General features: G+C 34.0%; 1 protein-coding gene across 1 annotated transcript; it reads left to right on the top strand.

Annotated features, from left to right (window-relative positions):
• The first annotated feature begins 9,009 nt into the window (after window positions 1-9,009).
• On the top strand, window positions 9,010-9,637 carry LOC114164453 (defensin Ec-AMP-D2-like). The gene is made up of 2 exons (XM_028049129.2): window positions 9,010-9,088; window positions 9,178-9,637. The coding sequence occupies exons 1-2, from the start codon at window positions 9,034-9,036 to the stop codon at window positions 9,342-9,344; spliced, it is 222 nt and encodes a 73-aa protein (XP_027904930.1). The 5' UTR covers window positions 9,010-9,033; the 3' UTR covers window positions 9,345-9,637.
• The last annotated feature ends 7,109 nt before the right edge of the window (window positions 9,638-16,746 follow it).

Below are 16,746 nucleotides of genomic sequence, written 5' to 3'. Positions count from 1 at the left end.
GTAGTTTTGTTTTATATGTGAAGTGGTAGGGACATTCTTCTTGTTGTAAGTTTCCAATGTTTTATGTTTTTCTTCTTTTTCTTTAATTTTTTTTCTTTCTACGTTCTCTTCAACATTTGGGCTGCTTTAGTGTTGATTGTTTAGATTTTTTAGATATTTAGTAGGGATATATATATATATATATATATATATTGAATTCATGGGTCTTTTCTTATACTACAAATTGGCTTTTATTTTTTAAGGTTCATTTGGGAGATATTATATAGAAGTGAATTGAGTCCAATCCACATAAGAAATTAACATCATTTCTAACTCAAGATCTCAAAGCATTATATTTAACATCGAGTAGAAGAATATAAAAAAAAATTATAACATCGAGTACGATGACCAAGATTTAGTTTATTCAAATTGATTCCAATGTTGTTGAGGATGCTATTGATACACTAGGTGAAGAGGCTAATGAAAAAGTAGTCCAGGTTTAGTCTGAACTTGAGTTTCCAATTGGTCTACATCAGCCTCAAAATATTATATATGAAGTTGTTGTTATTATGCCAATTCATTTATAAGATTGTTGATTTCGCTTTCGTCATTAAACCTATTGGTATAGATGTTGTTGTTTATGAATTAGGTAGTAATGTTGATAATTTCTTTGACCTGAATTCTATTTTAATGATGATAGCTTTTAGGTTAATGAAAATGCAGACGTTGAAAACACTAAGATAATTCTATTTGAGGAAGGAGTGATAGCTGCCACTGTTGTGAGTGAGATGAAGGCTCCTATTCTAGTTTCATGCATCCACACATCTCACAAATTTTGAATAAAATATAAAAAAGATACATAGTGTATAGCACTCCTCAAAGACATTGTCAAATTCTAATTATAAATGCTCGTGATAGCACCGTAAGATCATTGTCGGTGGTAATGATTACCTTTACGCAAGGTAATAAAAGTATAAAATGTAGACAAGATAAAGTTTTAATTGAGTCTTACGGTGGCACTAATACAAAAAAGGCTTTTAACGTTCGGTATTTTTGGTCTTTGATGTCTATTCAAACACCAACGTCGTATTGGGTGACGTCAAAATTGATGTCGGAAAGCAGAGCAGACGTTAATTAACGTCGAGGCCAGGAGAGTCAGACGTGAATTAACGTCGGGGCCAGGAGAGTCAGACGTCAAATAATGTCTATCAAGGTTCTACCAGACGTCAAACAGTTCAGTTTTTTTTAAGTTTTGTTGTTTTTACAACATTCTCACACCTGAAAATCAGAAAATTTCCATAATAGTTTCTAAAAGCTTTTCTTAAAAGTATTAACTTTCATATTTCAGAACTACTAGTTAATCAATAACTAGAAAAAGCCATTGAATAAAATGCCTTGTAGTTTAAAAAAAATGAGTACAACAATATTGCATAGCTATGATAATTTATACTACATAAATATGTTAGGTATTTGTTATCCTCATGCCATCACCTTAATCTTATGTCGAGAGAAGAAAATAACTCTAACAGATTACAAGAGATGTCTCGTAACAAAATCAGACCAAAGAGAAACAAAAGACATGAAAAAGAACATTACCTCAGTTACTTGTTGGTTTTGAGGTCCTTGATTTAACCTTACCTCACTCACCCTTCTTAATGGAGAATTAAAGATCAAGGAGTGACCACCTAAATATTACTCCAAGGCAACTTAGAGGTCAGTTTAAAGAAATGTAAACACTTCAACATCATTCGTAAAAAAGAAAAATACTAAGTGTAAGACCCGAGAAAAATTAAATAGTTAATTAAATAATTATTTAATAAATGCGGGTAATAGGAGCGTTTAAAGTATTTAATGTAGATAACTATGATGTGGATAAGTACTAGCTCAATTGGTTGAGAGTACTTTATTATGTGTGAGGACTTGGGTTCGAGTCCTATGTGTGCTAATTGTGGGTTATTTAATTATGAATTTTTAAGTTATATATTTTAAAGAGTGATGTGATCGCATAACCTTATAATTTAAGGAATTATCACAGTTGTGATTTGGTTGAATTGGTTGTGCACTTGCTTTATGATTGTAGGGTTATGAGTTCAAACCTTGTTGAGAACTAAATAATTTTCTTTTACCAATTTTTCCTTTGGCATGAATGTGAAAGGGTTAGAAACCTAGCAGCCAATAGAGAGGTTACCTAAGGGCTGGAAAACATTTGGATAATTAAACATTGATGAGCCTTAATCTATTTTTTTATTAAAATTCGTTTAAGGCACTAAAGGGTAATTAGGAGAGGGTAATTGTGAGAGAGGAAAAGAGATTAGAGGAAGGAGGCTGAGAGTTAAGTGTGAGGGTTTGGGTGGAAGCTTTTCAGAGGCAATTGGCACGATGTAGAGCAAAGAGTTAGAGTGCAAACCATTGTTAGAGTGCAAGCAAAGGACAAGGGTGGTTTTTGGGTTAAAGTCACGTTCAATCCGAATTTGGAGCGAGGATCAGAGGTAAGGGGAGTTGTTTTAATGCCTTCTGACTCATGAATAATGTACTGCATTGAAATGGACTGGATTGTATGAGTTTTCATGATGCATGGTGCTATTGTTCGCGTATTATGGGAATCTACCTAGAAACCGCCTGGCGGGCTTGCATGTGCCGCCAAGCGGTACATCAGTGTTAACCCAATTCTGGGTGTTTGTGTTTGAGTTGCTTAGCGGCAAGTTCGTCCTGCCAGGCGGTGCATGTTGTATGACGCTGTTTTGACATCTTTTCGTGGAGTTTATGGTGTGTTTTTTTTTTCGAATGATGTATTAATGGATTGTAATAATTGATGATATGCTTGGAATTATGTGCTCGTGATTATATATGGTGGGTTGAACATGAGGAATCCCTGATAGAATGGGTAATTTCATTGTTTGTTGGGTGCGTAAGTGACGGGGATTGGAAAATTGGGAAATGCGTTAGTGCGAAATCATATTGTAGGAGACGACTGAATCTGCGAGTGGGGCAAAGGGTTCACGAGTGCAGGAAAATTGGGCTTTTAACCTTATTCTAGTATGCCGCCTGGCGGCACCTCATCAACCGCCAGGCGATAGTGGCATTGCGGGTCTGTTCTGGTTGTTTTGATTAATTGGTCTTGGGGGGAAAAGGAAACACTAACAGGTGAATTCGTGAGGGCTGAACTTGGCAGGAAAAGAGGATAATAATGAAGGGGGAGGGAGTGTAGTGGAATGGCGACAATATAGTAGTCACAAGGATACACTTAGGATGATGAAGTGTTGAAATTCATGGACTCTAGGAATGAGTTTAAATTGCACAATGGAATTAGGAGAAAGAAACAGCACTGGTCTTCTCTGTGGAAATTAGAATTGGGGTCAAAATAATTGAGAAATATTGGATGATAAGTGATGTATAAAATTAATTAAGTTTAGGAGTTGGAATGGTATAAGAGTAGGTGGCTGTGGGTTAACAAAATAAGTGGAGATGGGTGGTGTAGCCTAAAGTGGTGTAGGAATGCTATTACTCAGATTGGAGTAAGTACAATGGAATGAATTAGGTAACCTTCTTAAGTTAGGTTGGACAACTATGAGTGAAAGGGGAATTTGGTGAATCAAATGGTGAGAGTAAAAGAGTATATGATTGAGGTATAGGGAACTAGAGTGATGGTAGAATGTTAAAATAACTAGTTGGTATTGGAAACTTATGTGATAGGTACCATAGAGCAAATCTGAGTTGTAGAATCAACTGCATCGTGTGCCAAATCAGTAGAGGAGTGTCTTTGGTATGGCGCCTAGTGGTCTGCTGATAACCGCCAAGCGAGAGAACAACTACAGAGGTCCCTGTGCCGCATGGCGCCTGGCGGCAAGGCGTGCTCCGACAAGCGGTAGCTGTAAAAACAATGGCGCTGAAAGGGCACTGGCGCCTGGCGGTGAGCTGGTACCGCCAGGCGGTCTGGAACGATTTCGCCTGGCGGTGTGGATGCTGGGCCAGGCAAAATGTTGTTGTTCTTGTTTCGTTTTGTGTATTGTTTGAGCACTGATATTACACTTGGATCGGGAGATGTTGTGCCATGAGCGGGTAGGTTCATGGAGGGTGGTTAACATGTGATGATATGAGCGAGGAGGTTCATATCCAGTTACTCTCACGTGGGGATACGAGCGAGGTAGGTTCGTATGTTCTGTGCTCACGTTTGAGAGATGCCATGTGCGAGGAGGTACGTAGCTGGTGGATCACATGTGTTGGACTACGGGCGGGTAGGTCCGTAAAGCAGGACTACGAGCGAGAAGGTTCGTAGAGCAAGACTACGAGCGGGGAGGTTCGTAGAGGCAGGACCACGAGCGGGCAGGTTCGTGTGAGCATCATATTCTCGAATCCAAGGCTAACCAGTTGTGTGATTTGAAGGCTATCACACCTTGGGGTTAAGGTCTTGGCCAAGAACTATGTAGAATGAATAAGATGGGTGCATGATTTATCTTGCGTATTTTATATCTGTTATTTTATTTTCTCAGCTCACCCTTTCTGTTTGTGTATGGCGATGATCGTGTGATTCGTTACACGGGAGCAGATGTTGATACAGGTGGTGCTGAGGATGTCCAGGCGACAGAGTGAGGGCTAGCTTTGGGATTAGAGCTAGGGTTTTTCTCACATGTATTTTATTATGTTTTTATTTATGAACACGGATTTTGGGAACTTGTAACACTTTATTGTTTATGTTATAAGTTTTGGCGCGTGTTTTTCATAAATTTAAATTTTCCCGCGTTGGGAGTATTATTAATGCGACTTTTGATATAATTTATTTCTTTTATTATTTATTTTAAGTAATATTCCTTAGGGATGTTACACTAAGAACTCTCATGTAATGAAAACATAAACTTTATAGTTCATGGAATGAGTCATCCTTCATTATTCACTCCACCCTAAATTCATTATGACTCATTTTCGTATGGAGTTCACAACATTAATCACCACATCACGCTTATCTACCCTCCAAATTGGATACGAGGTTATCAATTCAATTTCAATTTCAATTTCAAATGGCATGCATAATTAAAAGTCTAAAAGGAGGCAATCCACATGAGAGTGTCTGGTACACTCCTTATAATCATACACATATGAAAAGAATTACCTATAGTATGCATCATGCCATTGTAATCACAATTAACACTCAATTTAGTAATAACCCTAAATTTATAAATGGAAAACTAACCACTTCTAGCAAAATTAAAGACGAACTTGGAGAGGGTGGCTTTAAGTTCTCCGCATGCTGTTAGCCAAATGGGGATGAAGAGCAAGTGGGACGAATCTCAAAACGCTGGAAATGGGGATGAAAACGCAAAATATTCGGTTCAAAATGACTAAAATCAATTCATAATCAAATCCCAACAAGTTTGGTGGTGAAAAACGTTCGAAACTCACCTAGATGAGGTCGGAATGGTGGTCGCCAGTGGAAAACGCTCGCGGAAATAGTGCAACAGCGTAGGGTTTCTACGTTTCGCGTAGAGATAAGTAAAACTTAACATCGGTGGTGAAGGAGTCTGACGTTAAGTGACGTCGGAGGAACAACAGTTTGACGTCCTTTTTCAAATGACGTCGGGATTTTTTGGGCAGATGTTAAATTACGTCTGATATGGAACGGGCAGACGTTAAATTACATCTGATCTGGAACGGACAGACGTTAAAAAAGTCTGATAATTTACAAAAATGCCACCGGTCATTTTTAATGTTGGACTTTTTTTGGGCAGACGTTATAGGGGTGACGTTATAACGCTTTTTTGTGTTAGTGTGGGGCAAATGTTTTTTTTCTAGGATCAGAACATGGACTTTTGTATAGGTGACTTGAATATTTCTGATGACAGGAATCAAATTCTTCGTTATGGGTAGGGATGGCAATGGGGCGAGGTAGGGACGGGTTTCGCTATCCCATACCCATCCCCGTAAAAAAAAATTCATACATCCCCATACCCAAATCCAACGGATATCAAACTTTTGTACCATCCCCATCCCCACTAGGTAACGGAAATAATTTCGTACCCATATCCATATCTGTTTTCTTAGTACTTTAATATTAATTTTTATAAAATAATAAAAAATTACGGTAAAGGCAACATAATATTACCAAATATTCAATATTAAGAGGATGGTTGTTTCTTTGATATCAAATACTTTGAAATAAATTATAATAGTCTACATTTTAGATTAGAATACCAAATAAAATTTCATGAAAACCAAAATATTTATTAAATTTATAAACATTAATGAAACCTAGTTGATAAAATTTAAAAATATTTTTAAAAAAATATAAAAGGAAAAAAAATTCAAATTAAAATATATTTTAAATGTTTGTTAACTTCAATTTTTTAAATTATGATGAATCTCTTTTTTATACACTAATAAAAGTTATAATACATCACTTGATCAAAATGACGCAAAGAACAAATAATAAACATAATAATAAAATTTTGAGATAGATCTTATATCTTTTGAACTCCAATATATGTTTGATGGTGATAAAAAATATTCATGACAATTACATTAAATTTTTATATTGTAGTAAATAAAAATTATTTATACAATTATAGTGAAAAAATTAAAGTATGATTGTAAGGACTTAGAAAATAAAAAATAATTAGATAAAATTTATCGAAATAGTATTATACATGATGAAAATAAACAAAAAATAAAAATATTAAAAATTAACAAATGTGTGTCTTATAAATAATTTGGAGACTATTGAAAGAAGGAATCACACAAAGAAAACCAAATGCATAATATGATAAGATGAAAAATATCTTAGAGATCTAAGAAAACATTTCAAATATCAACATGTATACTCAATGGTTGAGAAAAAAAAATTGTTTGAGCGAAACAAAATAGTTCTTCAAATGAAACAAAAATTAATAATAATAATAATAATAATAATAATAATAAGTAAAGAATTTTTTTTATATTACCTAATAAATGAAAGGTTTATGCTATTAAACACTTAGATTGAGAGTATTAAACATTCTCATGTGAAAGGAAAATATACTATAAATAAAAATATTAAATAATAGAAATATTCAAATGTTAGAAATAAATTTTTTTTTTAATTGAAATACATCATTTTAACATAATTACATAAAGGTTATGATAAGATAAACAATATATTGGAGATGCGAATGCGTTTCATGACAAACAAAATAATTAGAAAAAATAAAAAATAGAGTGTATATATATATATATATATATATATATATATGGTTACTTAATTAATTGTGAATATTTTAATAATTTAAACGAAGATGGAGATATGGTGGGGACAGGTATTATGGCGAGGATACGTACATCTCCATCCCCATACCCATACTCAATTGAAAAAGTCAGGGATTTCCCATACCCATACACAGTCAATGTTGGGATTCTCCGTCAAAACGGGAACGAGTTCGGGCAATACCCACGAGAGTAGGTTTATTTGCCATCTCTAGTTATGGGGAAGGTTCACCTACAAGACTCTAATGCTCAAATCTCTCAGTTATGTAAAAATAAATATTAAAAACTTATCACATATATGATAAATTAGCATGATAATAATAATAATATATTAGTTAACCATATATTTGGTCGATATATGGTATAAAATGATTGTACAATAATATTTTGACACCATCAATTTTTTCTTATTTTTCTTTAACACTTTAAAAAACTATTATTTTATTATAATATTATTTTTATTTTATTTTTTATAACGTTAGCATAATATTTTATTATTAAATTTGGTGTCAAATGGAAGTCAAAATAAAAAATGGTGTCAAAATAACTTTTTCCAAAAGGATATTTATGATATGGATATATCATATATAATTAGACTACCGATATTTGAGCATATATTTTGTTAAGATAACAATATTTTGGTTTATTTTTAACCTACCACTTCAATCATTCTTCAATTATTTATTTTAATTTTTTTCAGAGGTGTAATGTAATAATTTAAGGGTGTGATGTGATAATTTAAGAGTGATTAGAATAATGAATTAAAAAATATATATATTAAAATATTATTATTCATTTTATTAATATACAGTAACAAGACTAACAAATATATCTGTTAATATCACTTTGTTGGACCATTTCTTTAATATATTTGTTGATGTAACTTCACTTCATTAATTTGATCATTGTAAAAAGAATGATGTATTTAATTAAGAAAATCAGATAGCTAGCATCATGATTTAGTTATACACTTTTCTCATTTGAATATTTGAATATTGAACTTTTTTCCTAAATTTTCATTCATTGATACGTGATATCATAATGAAAAACAAGCTAATTAGAAATAAAAGTTTAATGGTAGTGCAAATTTTTTTTCACAAAAAATATTCTTGTAAACATTACCATTAAAATAAACGGGCTAAAATTCTACTTTAGTTCTCTAATTTTTTCAAAAAGTTCGATTAGATCTTTAATTTTCATTTAATTCAATTTAATTTTTTTAATTTTTAATAAATTGAATCAAATAAAAATTAAATATCTGTTAAACTTTTTTTACAAGTATTAAATGATGAAAATAAAATTTTAGCCTATTATACATATTAACCGTACTTTTGACACAAATTACAACCTCATAATTTTGATCTTCATCACCGCCCCATTTCCTCTTTCGAGCTTTAAAGTTCTTGTGTTCTGAAACTTTTTGTCCACAATCAACACTCTCCAGCGGTTACCACAATGCGTGCCCTTTTCGATGCACCCACCACTTTCTGCTAAACCTGGACACTTATGTCGGTTGCTCCTTTCACGTGAACAGATTCCTTAACCAACATTTCACTCCTCGGACACAACATTCTACGCAAATATCATACTTTATATTTCACTTTTTTTAAAAGCAAATCCTTCTTTAATCGACTAAAATATATTTTGTGGATAATAATAATTAACATCTCTAGTAACTTCCCTCTAACATTGATGAACTTAGATTTACTAGAAATTTCTGCTACTTACCGTTTGTTACTTTCTCAACTAGCTATAAATAGATAGGAGTAACACCCTTTTGTTTATATTGATCTAGGTGAGGGTGTGGTATATACATAACCAGCAATGGAGAAGGCACGATTGGGGTTTTTCTTCATGTTGCTCATTCTCCTTGCTTCTCGTAAGCATCTATGCATGCAATTATATATATACCACTGAATAGGAATATATAGTACGTAACTATAACTGTGTTTGTTTGTGATAATGCAGAGATGATGGTTCAAACGGAGGGAAGACACTGTGAATCAAAGAGCCATCGATTTAAGGGGATGTGCGTCAGCCACCAAAACTGTGCTTCGGTTTGCCATGTCGAAGGCTTCACTGGTGGCCACTGTCGCGGATTTCGTAGACGCTGTTTCTGCACCAGGCACTGTTAGTTGCTCCACGCAATTTCATCTCTCGTTTCTCTTTCACGTTCGTGTTTCTGGGATTTAGAAATAATAACTACGCCATAACCAGTTATGTTTGTCTAGGTTCAGTTGGGTTGGTTTCATGTGTTTTGGTTTGGTTTGGTTTGTCATGTTGCTGCTTTAGCGTTGTATGTTCAGTTTCGTGGCACCAAAAGAAGTGAAATTACACTTTCTTTCTTGTAATATTGTTGCTGCTTCTGGTGCTAGCTCTCGTGCGACAATTTTCAGGGCAAATAATCTATGACTATTTTGTTCTTGAAGATGTGACATGTTCAAATATTATAGTATCTGAAAATGATTTCTTTTTCTCAATTTTTTTAATATTTATTTTATTTTATATAGTTATTTTAATTTTCTAACATTATTATTTTTTAAATAATAATTTTTGGTTTTGAAATTTTGTGAAATTATTCGGGAACACTATGATTAAGAAAAGATGAAGTATCCATAGACACACACTTTTTTGTTTTCTTGAAGTCTATTCAAGAATCTTTCGATATTTTTTCTTCTAGAAAATTTCTCACAAATGCAAAATAAATTCTTATAGAAAAAAATAGTCAATAGTGTGATTTTCAAATAAATTATGATTATTATCCACAACAATCACATTATTCATATACCATAACATATCTTCAACCAATATTTTAGAATACCAAAATTTTAGTAGAATTATTTTTTAGATTCAATTTTTCATCCATAAAAGTCAAATTGGTCCTTTAACTTTTTTTAATTTCAATTTGCTTCCAATTTTAAAAATCAGTGTAATTCTATAAATTAAACAAACGATCACTTAAAAGATAATATTAATAAAATAATCATTTTTATATAAAAAATTTAAAAAATAAATGTGAACAAATTTATATATATATATATATATATAAATATAAATGTATAAAATTATTTAGAATAACAAACATATAAAATATATTAAATTTTTAAAAATATATATTTAAAATTATATATATATATATATATATATATATATATATATATAAAATTTGGGAGTCCATGGGCCTCCTTTGTCACTATTATGGTATGTCACTGTTCATATGGTTATCAGCAAGATCGTCACACCTACTATTGCATCTGATATAGGTTAACTATACGTCAACTAAATGCTCTATATCCTATATCACATTTTTTTGGAAAAAGAGCAATAATTATATTTTGCATATCCACCTCAACTATTATATGTTCCATTTGGTTCTCAAAAGCAATAATATGCACCATGACGGGTTGCGAGTTGATCAATGATAGGAAAATATTGATCAAGAGTAGTATGAAAATGATCAAATATTATACAACATGATGGGATGCAATACTTCTATTTGTTAACTCCACCCTCCAATTCCATTCGAGATTTTCAAACAATAACCTTACACATGGACAAAAAATTAAAAAATAAATAAAAAAACAACAAATTGACACGCAATATTTTAACTTCATTGAGACATAATTGGAAAAGAAAATAAGGAGCCTTGAATTATTTCAGTAAAAGGATCCAAAGAATAATTTAACTTTTATTATACTCATGTACTTCATATATAAACTATGTGTAACCGAATATTAAATATTTACAAAATCTTGATTTCACAAACCTAAATAATAACTAAATATATTTTTATCTGCACATAAAAAATATTTTTAAAATTGAAAAATTTCCTAAAACCTATAATTTAAATAAAAAATATTAAGTAATTATTTTTGAAAAAAAACCAACTGAATTGAAATAATTACACCCATTTTGAGCTAAAACAAGCAAGCTCTATTATGTCTAACTTCTTTCCATTTGATTTCTTCATCACCTCCCTTGTTGAAAGTTTTGTACTGAGCTTATTGCTTTTAGGAGTTAAGTTAGGAGATAATGAACTTAAGGAAAAATACATACCAACTGTATAATATTACAATTAAATCCATACAATAATGTTAATATGTCTGAATTAGTATAGGCCATGCAAGAACAATTACTCAAACATTTCATTCTGCATTCCTCTAGACCAATACTTTCCACCCATTAGTGCATTTAAGAGTTTTTACATTGCAGTATATGCCTCAGTTCCTGTACATGCGTTGCATATAAACACGCGGTGACATTTTTGTAATTAAAGTCAACTTTTATGCCTCGGTTGCTATTCTAACCGAGGCATATAGCTTAAAAAATTTTGGCAATTCCCACTTTAGTAGAATTTGAAATTTTTTACATGCTTTTATGCCTCGGGTACCGCTGAACCGAGGCCTAATAGCTTTTTTGTTCAGGTCTTTTTTACTCGATGCAGTTAAGTTCTAGATTTTTTATTTTTTTTATTTCACTGAAGGAATATGCCTCGGTTCTTTTATAACCGAGGCAGTAGATAACTTATGCATCGGTCCTCTTGCCAACAGAGGCATATGAGCAAGCCAATATGCCTCAGTTTCTAATTAACCTAGGCAGTATCGCTTCGTAGGGTTAAAAAACCCAAATCTTTTCACACCGCAACAACACACATTTTGCACTTCTTCTTCTTCTTCTTCTTTTACGAGCACTGCACACCTGGTCCACTCTTCCACTGCGCGCCAGCCCTTCGTGCCGCCTGTACCACCATTGCACCATCGAGGAGGTTTCCAACGCCACTGCATCTTCTTCTTCTTCTTCGACCAACCATCACCGTTGTTCCGCTACGGCGTTCGTTCTGCTTGCACCGTTGAGGGGTCGCTGCACTACCACTGCACCGTCGAGGAGCCGCTGCATCTTCTTCTTCTTCGAGCAACCATCACCAACGTCCACTGCGTCGTTCTGTTCAGTCCGCCTGCACCGCTGCTCCACCGCACCGTCGAGGAGGTTGTTCTGGTGCCACTGCCATTGGCATTGTCTTCGTTCAATCCTATTCCTTTGTATGTTTATTTTTACGCACCTTGATTTAATTTTCTGCATTGTTTGTGTGTTCTTATATTTTCAATCTTGAATTTGAGATTATTAAGATATATGGTTGAAATTGGGTTTGTAGTTTGATGGAGATTGAGTTTGTAAATAATTTTTTGCTTGCGCACCGTTTCTGTGAATTATGTAGGAATGGGTACTGTGAGAAATTAGTGTGTGTGTGTGTGTGTGTGTGTGTGTGTGTGTGTGAGGTGTGAGTGTTGGGTCGTGGGTGCAGTAAGTTGAGAGTGTGAGTGGTGCATTAAAGTGAGTGAAGTGAGGGTTTTGTGTGGGTTTTGTGAGAGAGTGTATGATTGTGAGAGAACAAGAGTATGTGATGGGTGGGTTACGTGAATGAGAAAAAGAGAGAGTGTGTAGTGTGTGTGAATGAGAACACACTCTTGTGTAGAAGTTAATAGTGTGTGTTTTATGAGTGAGGTGAGACAGTGCTACGTGAGACAGAAAAAATGTGTGGGGTGTAGGTCCCATGTGTGTGAGAGAAAAGAAAGTGAGTGAGGTGTGGGTTTTATAACAATTTTTTTTAATAATTAATATGCCTCGGTTAAACCAGAACCGAGGTAGTAATGATTCAAATATGCCTCGGGTTGACAACAGAAGCATAAAGTAGTGTCTTTTTACCTCGGCAGTATATGCCTCGGGTTCGCACCCGAAGCCAAAAGTTGAAAATAACCGATGTCGTTTTGCTTCCCTGCACTAGTACCATTTGATACTAAAGTCTCTCTATCACTCATGGTTTGGGACACTTCTATAGAACTTATTGCTATGGATGTTTTGAGAGAAGGGAAAAGTATGCATGCAACCATAAGCATGAAAAGATGAACGTCCATTGTGTCACAACTTTTGTGCGTGGACTGAGTTGAGTGTATGTTAAACTCGAATGAGAAATTCAGGATAAGATGATTGTGGTTGCCATATGTAAGTGCTTCGGTTCTTCATTCCAACTTCATCTCTTTCGACAGCTTAAGATATACGTTGGTTCTTCTTTCTAACTTTTTGGAATAACCCGTGAGGTTCTTAAATACTATTAGTTACATGTAAATGCTGGAGACCATGTGCTTGTCCTCACCACTACATATTTTATTTCCTCTTGTGTTTATTGGTTTTTGTTCCTTAGTTAATTTAGATATTTTGTTCTATTCTTTAGAATTTTAATTTGTTCTTACAGAATCGACATAGTACCTTGCAAAGACTTTAGAGCACTTGATAGGTCCTTCTTCAGGGTTCGATAGTCTTCCCACAAGTTCTCGTCCTTCTCCAAGCAAAAATAGGATCGTACGTGCTAAAGTTACTCGAAAGCTCAAGTCAACAAAATACTCTAACGAATAGTTAAATATGAAATTTAGTGATTAATGAAAAGCGTAACTAATTACCTTAGGCAATGTGTATTTATATTAACTTTTAAGGACTATTACCTCGCAACTTACATAAATTTCACTTAGTTATGGGCCTGGATCTAGGGGCTGATTTGCCTGCATGGGCTTGGTTCTAGAGGCCCACCCATATGCGAATAAACTAATGACTTTGGCTAAGTCAATTATGTCCTTTTATTCTTGATTCAAGGCTGAGTACTTACCGGTCTACTGATAATATCTCGCTATGAGGTGTTTATTTGAGTGTAAAGATATACAATTGTCTAGGTTTGATTTTGTGCACTACAAGAAAATGTCTCATTAACAATCAATTTCAGTGATCAAAAGTTGTTAGTCAGTATAATGACCAATTTAAATACCAATCTACAAAATAAAAAATTATAGGTTACTAAAATAGTCACTATTATGAATAAAACAAATCATAATTGGTCTACGTATTGGTTTCCAAAATTTATAACCAATGCTTTAGCAACCAAAGGAAATTGGTTTCTAAACATTAGCTATTAAGATTTTTTCTATCAAAGGTATTTGGTTTCTAAATTAGTTTTTAATTAATTAATGACCAATTTAGTGACCAATTATATTTTTTTATTCATATTAATGACTATTTTAGTAACCAATAATTTTTTAATTTTGTAAATTGGTATCTAAATTTGTCAATAACTAACAACTTTTGATCATTCAAATTGATTGTTAATAAGATTTTTTTTTTACAGTGGGAAAAGAGCATATGAGTACCCGACCAAAGGACTTAAGGAAGGTTTGGGACTAACCGGGCCTCGTACAATACAAAAATTTGTTTATTTATGTGCTTAACCAAACCAAACTATCTCAAGAGCCTTCTATCTTGTGCCTCTTCCTCCTGGAACTCGTCACTGAATAACTTCTAGGTCGCACTCCAGAAGGTTGGAGTACCTACAGACACTCTAATGTTCAAGTCAGTAATGCTTCAATAGAGCGTGTATATTAAAACTCATTTGAGTTAGTTGTTCTTACCTTTGAATACTAGACCTAATTTTATAGTACCTGGTTTCAATCCTAACTTCATTACTTTCACATTCGTTTCCTTCTTTCACAAATAGTAATAAACCAACTGAATATTCTATCATGAATCCTACCATAGCTATTCTGGACTTGAATGTACCATTATACCGTCATATTCTGCAAGTTCCTTTTGTACTAGTCCATGCTTCCTCCTCCTGCACCATTGGGTCGGGTATACCACCACCAGTGCAATAAGGTCTTTTGGCCCCGGTTATTTTGTCATTCTGCCTCGGTTTTAGACCCGAGGCATATTGGGGCAAGGCCAAAAGGGGGTGCCTTTTGGCCTCGGTTATCACCCGAGACCATAGAGGCACTTTTCTGCCTCAGTTGCAAAGGGACTAGAGCCATAGAGGGGCTTTTTTGCTTTGGGTCTGTGAGAACCAATGCTATAGGTTAAGTATTTTATTTTTAATTAAAATTTTCGCAGAGCCTTTTGCCTTGGTTATGGTTAGACCCAAGGCCATATACCACCTTTTGGCTTCAGTCTTGGTAAGAACCGAGGCCTATTCTACTGTTTTTTTTTTAAAATAAATTTTTTGTTTTATTGTGATTCCCACATTTAAACCTGCATATTATTTTCACAGACCAGCACAAACCAGAACAAAATATTTTCTCAAACATCCACAATCCAAAAACATTTAAAAGATAATTGAAATATCCACAATCCAAATACATATATCCTAATCAATATTATTGTACATTTGAATTATGCAGGCCCCCGACAAATTATATTCATAAGTTAACAAAAATGACTTACCCAGCAACATAAGGGACAAAATAAATTTCTTTTCCACGTTGAAAGCATTCGGTCACATATGATTGGATGTCATCAAACTTGTTGCCTTCATGAGTGAGTTGGGGCTCTACAAACCCATATACATCATTCAGCCCCATAGTTTCGGTGACACCAGACAAATACCTAAACATAAAATTGATTTGATATAAGTAAATAGATAAATTTATCAAATAACTATATATAATGACTGAAAGACTTACATCATCCATAATTGAATAATGGTAATATTCAGTTCTTCTTGTCCCCGTGCAAGCTCCAAGACATCTTGGGAATGCAAGTAAAGTGGGATGTCAAGGTCTCTCCCAAAAATGTTAGCATCCCAAGGAACCTGTATCGGCTTATCAGCTATGATTTCTGCAAGTTGGAGCAATGCACCAAGAGGATCGTCTAAAGAGAGAAGAATCTTCTTTGGTTGAGGTTTTTCCTATATTGATGCAATTTCAGTTAAAATGGAATATAATTTAAGTTTGAATATAATAAACATGTAAACTTAAAAATTTAGTATATTTGTGGGTTTAAGAGTCTGTACCGGGGGGCCAGAATCAACTAAATCTCTAGGCCAGGCGAGGAAACATTGGAATGTCCTGTGCCATAGTATATACCTCATCTGTTGGCACAGGAACTAAAGCAAACAACATGAGAACCTCCTCTACCGTGACTTTAACCTCTTCCTTTGATAACTCCATGCCATGAAGAACTGTAGCTGCCCCAAATACTTTTCCACGATCCACTAGTGTCTTCTCTGTACCATCCCAAATATATAGCTGACATAGATAAGTGTCATCCATGTCATCCCCGGGTAGAGCTGAACAACTCCCATTTTCTGCTTTTACCTGTTAGAGTCAACGATTTATTAATGTTATCAAATTATTTTATTAAATATCATTTATTCAATTCATAACTTATAGAAAACAAATTTACCCGTGGGAGACACAAATGGATCTATTTCTGACGGAGGATCCACTGGCGAACGAATGCCATAATGCTCAAATTGTCGCATAAGTTCTTCTCTCACCCTCGTAGTGATCATTTCCTTCATCCTTTCTTCATCATCAGCACCATGACTGCATGAAGACTGACGAGAGGAGGAACCATAAAATTGGCGTATGCCGACTCCTGATCCAGCACTAGGCACACAACCAGGGTGCTCAAGATGTCCAATTGCAGTAGCAAGTATGTCATGACGACCTTCTGGAGTGAATCCTCCTTGGGAGCTCTGCTCAACCAACGAATCCTGTAATG

This window comes from Vigna unguiculata, chromosome 9 (genome assembly GCF_037176805.1).
Source record: "Vigna unguiculata cultivar grain cowpea cultivar isolate G323 ecotype 2 chromosome 9, ASM3717680v1, whole genome shotgun sequence".
NCBI classification, from domain to species: Eukaryota; Viridiplantae; Streptophyta; class Magnoliopsida; order Fabales; family Fabaceae; genus Vigna; species Vigna unguiculata.
This window is presented reverse-complemented; position numbering and strand designations above follow the sequence as displayed.

Excerpts from the sequence above, each read along its gene's own strand:
- LOC114164453 (XM_028049129.2), top strand. The coding sequence starts at position 9,034 with ATGGAGAAGGCACGATTGGGGTTTTTCTTCATGTTGCTCATTCTCCTT. Across the intron at positions 9,089-9,177 it reads GCTCATTCTCCTTGCTTCTC|AGATGATGGTTCAAACGGAG; the intron begins GTAAGCATCTAT and ends GTGATAATGCAG.